The 9,888-nt window shown below is 40.2% G+C and overlaps 1 protein-coding gene across 1 annotated transcript; it reads right to left on the bottom strand.

Annotated features, from left to right (window-relative positions):
- Nucleotides 1–209: 209 nt before the first annotated feature.
- On the bottom strand, nt 210–7,868 carry pla2g3 (phospholipase A2 group III). The gene is made up of 7 exons (XM_061060718.1): nt 7,158–7,868; nt 4,794–4,926; nt 4,561–4,695; nt 3,540–3,886; nt 3,328–3,457; nt 2,457–2,567; nt 210–1,309 (listed from the first exon to the last, which is right to left on the bottom strand). The coding sequence occupies exons 1-7, from the start codon at nt 7,690–7,692 to the stop codon at nt 1,093–1,095; spliced, it is 1,608 nt and encodes a 535-aa protein (XP_060916701.1). The 5' UTR covers nt 7,693–7,868; the 3' UTR covers nt 210–1,092.
- Between the last annotated feature and the right edge of the window lie 2,020 nt (nt 7,869–9,888).

The following is a 9,888-nucleotide window of genomic DNA, read 5'->3' as shown; positions in this document are numbered from 1 at the left end:
TAAAATAAGACTTCATTGTTCCTCCTTTTGCAACAACTGCTATCTGTGCTTTTTGTTACCTTTGGATAACGTCAGCCTCGTTTTCCCCCTCAAACTGGTGTTTGCTTAACATAAGATTAGCTCTCAGCTAATGTTAAGCACATTTATAAAAATATCAATCTATTCCTTTATAAGTCCATCAGTCATACATGTCTTTCTCACGTCATAAATGGAATATTCCAACAAACTTTTTATGTACAAATATTTACATACAAAATTGCTGAGTCATTTTCTAAATCTTCTTCAACTCATACTACAAATATTTACAACCACACTTAGTGTTGAACGCTCACCACTGAGCCTATACAGACTAAACGTTTGAAAAGGTTTAGTAAAAGGTTGGGAAAATATCATCGCTTTGTAACGAGGAAAGACACCGACACTAGTATCAAATCCTTTTCATGGAAGACATTTTGACATATAGCAGAACAAGCTAGCAGCTGAAATTGTTCTTAGGCAAAGTTATGCTTTGAGATAAATACTAACGTCAGTCTTCAAGATTCAGTTCAAGTGCTCTCAATGCCAAATCAAGCTTAGCTGATGTTTTGCAGGTACAGTTGTGTACTTTTGTTGTCTATTTTTCCATAATTTGGTCACAATTTAGATTCACGACATCCCTGATGTTCAATATGTACACAAAATACTACAATGTGTTCAATGTTAAATAAATAAGACATCATAAAATAGTTCATAGCATGGATACTCTGCAGACAATGAAGATGATGAATGTGCTGGTGTTTACCAAATGATTCATCCTCCATCTTTGCAGGAAACCTAATTTGATTCCAGCTTTTCTACAATCTTATTTCTTCTGTTTTCATGTCATCAGCTTGTTTGGAAATAAATTAATAGAGATTAAGTGTTCTCAGTTATTATACTAAGTAAAACTTTAAGCAGGAAAAATGACCTAAAAAATAATAAAATGTATTATTTCACAATATTAGGATGATTTAATCTGCTTCTGCGTATCACATAATGTCTTATTTATCACATTAGAACATTGAACACTTGAACTCTTTATATAATATTCACATTTAGACGAGTTCTCCCCCCTCACATCCTGCTGATGAGCATCTTGCTGTATTTGGCTCGGCTCATCTTGAGGCACAGTCTGTGCAGCCTCACTGCTCTGTCTTTTCTCTTCCCTCGCCTGCTGTTTGGCCTCCTGACCTTCTGGGTGACGGCCTGCAGATGGCGCTGCTCCTCCATGTCTGTACCGATCATCTTATCCGGCTGAGGAAGCTGTGCTTGCACCAGAACTGCTGTACATCTGTTAAAAAAGGGAGAAGCATAATTAGTATAATTTAGTATAATTTTGAGATTCTTGTTCTCAACAATAATTTTACATTTTAAATTATCTATACCTCTATTTTCCTACATTAGACTGAGAGGAATATTGTCTTTCTTATTCCCTTTTACATTTTTGACAGCTATAGTGAATAACGACTGTGCAAATAAACACAAGATAAATCAGTGTTTCCTATTGTTTTTAAGATGCAAACATTACTGTTGGTTGTTGTAGATGATGTCAGTTATAAGCAGTCTTTTTGTGTTATGTGCAGAACACAGGAAAGATGGCGACATGGTCAGACGCAGCGGGCCCGGTACTCTTTACATTATCGTTTTTCCTGTCCATCTTTCTGTGCTGCCACCGACAACAACTGTTGTTTTTATAGCAATGACAATACAGATCTATTCTTTTCTATTCTACACTTTTTGTCCCCTAGTGGAATTTTATCTTGGACTGGACATCCAGTGCTGCTCACATTCAGCTGCCTCCACTGAAGAATCATCATCATCAAAAACAATAGAAACAAACACTTGTAAATAGAGGAGTACATACCAGTGCAAAGCAGAAAAAACAGCAACATATATTACACATTACCTATATTGCACAACATCTAAACAAAGAATATAAGAGAAAAAATATATTGGAAATGTTTGGATACTGAAATGTGGCCAATGAATGTCTTCACTTTAAACAATGTGGAGGAGTTTAGTTGCAATTTTTGGTAATTCAAGATAAAAAAAATTACTCAATAACGAGTCCCTACATTATATGGATGTTAAAAAATCTGGTATCGTGGAAATTAGAGGTGGGAAAAAAATCGATTTATGTAAAAATCGAGATTCTTCTCTTTATTCTATTTAAAATGATTCATAACTTCCAAAAATCGAGTGCTAATGCTAGCTCTTTAACTCAGTAGAATGCCAAAAGGAGCAGAAAGAAATTCAACCAGTCTCACAGATGACTTGAGTCGATCCTGATGTATGTACTAATTCATAAATAGACTATGAATCCAGAATAGTTTTGAATCAAAAATCGATTCTGAATCTAATCGTAAGACACCCAAAGATTCCCAGCCCTATAGTGGCAATGTCTGTTTTTCGAGCCATGTCTGTGTTTGTATACTTACATGTTGTCTGTTGTGCAGTCCTGTGTGAGGAAGCAGGACTTAGACACATGTCCCAGAAGGAGAGTCTGCACTTGGGTCAGTTTTCTCTGTTTAGCCAAAGTCTGGAATAATCTGGCAGGACAGACAAAAACACGTCAGAGACATTCCAACAACAAATACCACGGATGAACGAAGCAGTCAGGTGAAAAGAAAACCAGAAAAAGAAAGCAGTGTGTGCAGACAGGAGATTAGGATAACGTCCAAGGCCGTCACATCAGCTGTGTGCAGACTCATAAATCACCTTATTTACATGCTGTACATACCGTGTGACACCGTGCAGACAGAAATAAAGGTGAGTGCACCCTTATCACACATCGTCTGTATACACATCTACATATGGTTTTATTTACTTTTCAGGGTTGTGTAATGTTGACATGGTATCACACTACAACATGCAGTCTAAACATTCAGTCAGTGGGACTTGCTATACATATTTTTACGAGCAAAAATCAGCAATCATAGCTAGGGATTTAATTTTTTTTAAACCAGGCATTCAAACCTTATAAAAATACTCAGTGTGCTCAATATTTTCTAGAGTTGACTTAGTTGATTTAAAGTCGTTTTAGAGTACCACTGGCGAAAAAGAAAACTTACAGAAACTCTTTTATTCCCACTGCAATACGCATTTTAACCAAGGCTAGATAAGCAATGTTTTTTAAATGCTGTGGATATGTGTTTTTACCTATTTAGGGTACTTTTAGCTATTTATGACCTAATGCGAGTGTTAGTGTGAATGTTTGTAGGTTTTCATGTTGAGCCTCAACAAAATGTAATTTTCTGTCACAATGTGATAGACAATAAAGCTTTTTGAATCTTTGAATCTTGAATCTACCTGCTGGTGCAGTTGCAGTGGTACAGCGTCCTGGTCTCCAGGTTGTGAAGTCCAAATCTCTTCTGCTGGGGGAGGATCTTGTTCCTGCACTTGTCCAGATCTTTGTACACAGCACACGACGTCTGCCTCTCTGTGGGGAGGACGCATCAGCGTAAATTTGTTGCTGTATTTTTTAAAATAGAGGCTGGTTTGCCGAGGAGACGTTCTAATACCTGTGACATCGGCATCCAGGTGAGGCAGAGTCCAGTTTTTAGTGGGTAGAGTGTTTTCGAGCCTGTCTGGTTTGGATCCTGTGGGTGTTTTTGTGACAGCTGTGGCGTTGCCGTGGGTGACAGGTGTGATGGAGGCAGAGGTGGAGCTTGTCGAGGGTGTAGGTGTGGATGCTGCAGCAGCAGTGATGGAGTGAAGCTTGGGGTCTGACTTGCTGCTCTCCAGGAGTTCTCTGGGTGCGGTGGTGTTTATGATGGAGCTGTTCATGTTGGCTGCGGTCTGATTTTCAGACTCGTACAGTGAGGGTGGATGGACATCCGCATACAGAGCCAGTTTCATTTCTTTACACCTACAAGACAAAACGCAGTTAGTTAGCTTAGCTTATTAGCATAGAGCCTGACTACAGGGGAAACAAACGGCCTGGCTGCTTCAAATACAGCAACTCATAGATTCATTGTTTATGATAGCTTTTTAACCACATTTCGACTCTTTATGCTAAGGTAGCAGAAGCTAAGCTAATCTCTAACTGGCTCTAAAGCTTAGCTCAGTTCTGGCAGTCAGGCTATAGCATTTACCATGTTTACCATAAAGGTTTTGCATTTAAGCACGCTAACATGTTCCCAATTTCAGCGCCGACCCTTAATGTTAAACTATTATTTTCTTAGTTGAGCACATTATCTTAATCCCAGTTGTACAGGTTGTATACCAAAGCTAGCTAAGCTTTTGATAAGCAGGTATAGGCTACAGCCACCATGCTACCATGATACTTTAGCATTTTAGCATGCTAACATGTGCTCATTGGAGCTGAATGCAATAATCAGCTGAGACTCGTGCTAATGTAATTCTTTTTAGAGGAATTTGGGTCAAAATATTCAACAGCTAGCACCACAAATAATATCAAACTCAAAGTGAATAACTCCAAACTATTTGTATCTAAAGTAGAACGAGAGAAAGCAGGAGGACTTTTTGTGTATCTGTGGTAAAAATATCAACCTAGGTTCTATAAATGAGAACTTAACCTACATGCCAAACCAGTTTCTCTGAGTACACTGGAGTCTGTGGGAGAACTCGAAGCAGTGCATCTTCAGCAGGTTAAAGAAAGTATAACCCACCACATCAGCTATGCTGTCATTGGACTCCATCAGACATCTGCGAAACCTAGAACAGGATCATACAGTCCTGTCATTTGAAAAAAACATCAACCAAAACACATCCAATTAGTTGGATTTTTGTTACTAAATAAATGGTGTAGTTACTTGTTGTCACAGTCACAGTGGGACATGGTGAAGATGTTGCTGTTAAAGACACCAAACTGTGAGTGAAAGGACAGGATCGTGTCTTTGCACTGGTCGTGTTCTCGGCAGCAGCTGTCCGTGTCGGAAAAAACACCTGCACGAGGCAAGGAGAGAGAGAGAGAGAGAGACAGAGATAAATGATACGATTATTATAGCAACATAATTGCATTTTGATTCCCTCCCGCGTCTCCGAGTCATTAACTGATAAAATTTGTTTTTCCTTTAATAGATAATCTGAAGAAGACGAGAAACAATAGATTCAGATTCATAAACTCATGAGGAAATTAATCAGTGAGGAATTAAATTATTCTTCATGATCAGACTTCTTTTTTTGCAACCATACACTGTACAAAACATGGACGTCACCCATTGGTTTCTGAAGAGGCATTATGAAGCCCTACGATGAAAGTCACCATATTGGAAATGCTGACTTCACCTTACTTTTAATCAATTAATAAACAGGCAAAGAGGTGGAGCTGAGACAGGCCTAAAGCTACTAACAAACAGCTGCAATGAGCCCACCTCTAAGTCAACTCAGCCATGCCGAATGTACGCAAATGTATGCATAAGTCTGCGCCTCAATATAATCAAAACATTACAGTTTTATGAATATGGATATGAGATATAATGACCCTTTTTTGCAGGCAGCCTCAAGTGGAAATTTGAGAAACTGCATTTTTTTGTTCTACATTTTTAACACCAGAGGTTGCCACTTGATTTCAACGCATGAAGTCGCCCCCTGCTGGCCATTAAGAGAATGCAGGTTTAAACTTCCACTCATCTAAAAACCAAGAGGCTGTGTCTACTTTGTATGTACAGCTACCAATCGTGGCACCTTCTGATGAAGACGATGCAATACACATTCCTGCCACTAGATTTAAAACATGCAGTAGAAAGCCAACTGCAAAGCAATGCTCAAGTAAATGCAGGTTGGAGAAAATAAAAGCTAGCCAGTAAATATGGAGTGTAAAGATAGCAAAGGAGACCGCAGATTTATTACATGGAAAGAATTGTAGTTTGTACCTCAGAGAGTCCAAAACGTGACAGAACAAAGAGACGGAACAAAACAAACAAGCGCTTCATAGGCTTTTTGGCACAACATTTTTTCCAGATAAACATTCACAACCCACTAAAAAGAGCTCCACGACCCACTTTTGGGCCCAGACCCACCTGTTGAGAACCATTTTTGATGCAACTTCAGAAAATGAGTAAGTAATTTATGTAGTTTTTTTTTGCAGAACAGCATCAGACAAATATCTCACTAAGGTTTAAAATAAGCAATATCTTGTGTATTTTCTCTTTTCTATACTTTATATGTAAAGCTCCTGTGAGGATTTGTTGGTTTGTGTCTCTCTTGGCGACCCCATGTGGACAAAGCAGAAACATACTTCTTTTCTGATTTGTCCTGTAGCCTACATGTAAGTATTGTTTAAATCTCACCTACCCTGCAGCAACTATTTCAGACATTAATAACAATACAGCAATAATTATTTTGTCACTGATAGTTTCATTTGGTTTTGTAGGTCATAAAGAGGCATCACTGTTCATTTCAGTTTGTTTAATAACCATATTAAAAACTCCTCACGGGAGCTTTAATCGTACCACACACAAAAAATAACATTCAGTTTGAACACATCAGTCTGTGCTGCATCAGTTTTGACCAATCTCTCCAATGTCTCGCAGCTTTATACAACAGCAAATGTACTTTTTGTATAACTTTGTATAACTTGATAAAACATTAAAATGCATGGCAGCTGAATGAAAATTAAATTTCTTGTGATTCTAATCCAGGTTTTTGGAAAACAACATTTACATAAAATTCCATTACTGGATCAAACAAACTGAATTATCGAACTAAAGCTCCTGTGAGGAACTTTTGTTTTTTGTTGATTTTGGTGCCGCCTGTAGACAAAATCTTATCTCTTTGCTGATCTTGTCATGTACTTGTGTAAATAAAGTTTGAAACAAAATCTCATCCAGCTTTCTCGTCACAGCCAATTTCATCGCTCATCGAGCATCTTTGCTGCGGAAAATGTCGACTAAAGGTTGCTGGGAATCGTCTTGAGGCAGAGTTTTCAGGCAATCTGACCATATAGATAATGATTCTTTACGCTGATGGATTTGTCATATTTAGATATAAAGATGCAACAATATTAAGTATGTATGTAAGTATGTAAGGCTGTTTCATAACCAGCTGAAAACGTGAGCTTTAAGATGCTGGGGGAGAATTATTTTTCCCTGTATTCATATAAAGACACCTTTAGATGTAACCACAGTTTAACTTTATCATCATGCTCATTAATGGTCTAATTTAAAACAACATACCCAGGTCATCAAATGATGGAGCCTTGTTTCCAGAGCCACACCAGAGGGTCCCTGGTACAATAAATCCACGTTTCACACGGCTCCTGACCTCTGACCTCTCAGCTCGACCTTCGTGTTTCTCAGATGATGAACCAGCCACGCTCCTCACTGACCTCTTCCCAGCGTGCCCTCCGGCATCAGATGAATCCACAGACGCGCACATGTCCCCTGCCTCGAACATGATGTCCGTATTAAAATTGTCATCTGAGTGATCGACGAACTCGTGCGTGCGCTCCTGGCACAGAGAGAGATAGTTCTGCACCACTCCTGCGTGCTCGCTCCAGGCGCAGCTGAGCAGAGTGCGTCCGGACCAGGCGCTGTGGTAGAGCCGCGGAGATGGAGAGGCCTGCCGGGGGTCCCTCCGGACAAAAGTGTAGTGCACCTGTCCGCTGGGTAAAACCCTAGTCCAGGGGCAGAGGATCGACGCTTCTGCAGCCGCCCATCGCACGAGTGACGATGTGAAAAGCAGCGTGAGAAGAGGAGCGATGTGCGTCATGGTGGCGCGTCAGGAACAGCGAGAAATAATGAATGAAAAGCTAAAGCTAAAGCTACAGTCGGAAAGTAGTTATTGCTCCACTCTTTGAGGACTTTGAGACCGATTTTCAAGCTCCAGGTCGGCTATAAATGAGAAAAAAAGAGGCGGGAGGCGTGCGGGTGGGGGGTTCCCGGGGAGCTAAAATAAACGCAACATCCAAATCATCAGGAGTCATGTGACCTGTCTGTGTACTCAAACATCTCTCTCTCTCTCTCTCTCTCTCTCCCCCCCCCCCACACACACAAACACACACACACACACACACACACACACACACACCCAACTACACACCATTGGCAGTGACTATGACAAATCGATTCACACAAGCCAAATAGGTTATCAATCTGCAAATGTGACTCATACATTAATGACTCTTTAATGACAATCTGACAAATGAATACAGTTTTCACTATTTGATCAAATTAAAAAGTGCTCTCTCTCTCACTTTTTTTTTTTGCAGTCTATTCTTTTTCATTTCAAACACAGATGAGACCAAGAATAGCTTATGAACAGAAAATGTATGTGCGGCACATCATCCTCCAGAGGTTGACCGGGATGTAGATTTTATTTTGTTATCTTGATGCTGAAACACAGGCCTAGTGGAATTAGCAGTGATAGCAGCCGATTTAACTTAAAAGACAAACTACTGTACATAAGTAAAACAGTTTAAAGTTAGTTGATTGTAACTGACAGTTAAGAGATGTTAAGATGGTTTCTTTGCATCTCTACACTTTTGGCATTGGCCTGTGTGCTAAATGACTTTAACCTAAAATGATCAACAACACAAGTGGGCGTGTCATGACACCTGTCACTCTTACACTACGGAACCAAATGGTAGAGGGTGCTCCAGAGTTTGAAACCATTTAAGGCTTAATGTTGTTCTTCACTGGGCGCCATAGGCCCAGTGCGAGATAACGCAACAGAACATTTGTGCAGAGATCGGACGGAAACTTAATGTCATTTAGACCGCAGCAACAGTGAGAGACCTTCTGTCGCCATCTAGTGGATGCATTTTTAACGCCCATCCCTCCCCTCCCCTGATAGCTCCACTCCCCTGATAGGGGGGGGGGGGGGGGGGTCATTGCGTTTAAAGAGACACACACACCAAAACGGAGCATTCTGAGAGAGCTGGTTTATACAGGGTCACAAACCTCCTCTGGTGCTTGATTCATGTTATATTTTGACCAAAGCACAGCACAGATGTTTCATTTAGACCACAGGGGGACTGTTTGAAAAAGGGGGATGATATGTCCTCTTTATTATTGTAAAAGAACGCTGCTATCCTAATTATACCACTTGTCCCTTGAAATATGGAAACTTTGATGTGAACTAGTTTTCTTTTTTTGCATCACAGCTTTAGGACACATTCATTCAGATTTACTGACTGTCACTGGAAGAATTTTGAAGTCAGAATATTAGGTTCATCACCTTCTAAAACCGCTATATTTCTTTTTCAGAGAGCTGCTGCTGCCCTGAGGAAAAAGTGTCAGCTCTTATCATGCTAATTATCAATTTTTATGACATGTGGCCTTCATTGACGGCAGGGGGGTCGACAGTGGACTCGGGGGAGCAGAGGAGAATTGTGGGCTGACGAGCCATGAAGGTCGTTTGTGAAATCTGAAGCCCAGAGGAAATCGTCCTTTCATAGAGGAACGCCACCGTTTTAACAAAACTCAAGTCTTCTTTCTGGGTGTTCCTGAGTACTGCTGCTGTTGATTAAAGTTGTTGAAAAGCTTCAGCGTAGTTGGGACTGAAGGGGTTTGTCAAAATAACCTGCACTGTAAAAACAATTAACCAACTTGCCATATTAATTAGAATAATATAAATATTATCAATATTATTTAATCTCAACAATTGTAGAGTTTCCAACCTTGGTCCAGTTTAAATTAAAGGAAGAGTGTGCGACGTTTTACACATGTAAATCTCTCTGAGTCATGACTGTCTACAATGTGTGAGAAGCTCGAGTCCAGCTGGCTGTGTTGTTGTCGGAGCCGTGTTTACAATTTTGTCCGTCGCTTGTGCTTAACTCCTTCTTGTGAACACGAGGGGAGAGGGGTTGGAGGTGTGTCGCTGTAGGAGAGCGGAGGCTTCAGAATAGAGGAGGCGTGGCCAAACAGCAGTTTGTTTTGGTTTCATGCTGGTGCTCAAGGGGCGACA

The sequence above is a fragment of the Labrus mixtus genome, chromosome 17 (genome assembly GCF_963584025.1).
Source record: "Labrus mixtus chromosome 17, fLabMix1.1, whole genome shotgun sequence".
Taxonomy (NCBI): domain Eukaryota; kingdom Metazoa; phylum Chordata; class Actinopteri; order Labriformes; family Labridae; genus Labrus; species Labrus mixtus.
This window is presented reverse-complemented; position numbering and strand designations above follow the sequence as displayed.

Excerpts from the sequence above, each read along its gene's own strand:
- pla2g3 (XM_061060718.1), bottom strand. The coding sequence starts at position 7,692 with ATGACGCACATCGCTCCTCTTCTCACGCTGCTTTTCACATCGTCACTC. Across the intron at positions 4,927-7,157 it reads TCCATCATTTGATGACCTGG|GTGTTTTTTCCGACACGGAC; the intron begins GTATGTTGTTTT and ends TGCCTCGTGCAG. Across the intron at positions 4,696-4,793 it reads CACTGTGACTGTGACAACAA|GTTTCGCAGATGTCTGATGG; the intron begins GTAACTACACCA and ends ATCCTGTTCTAG.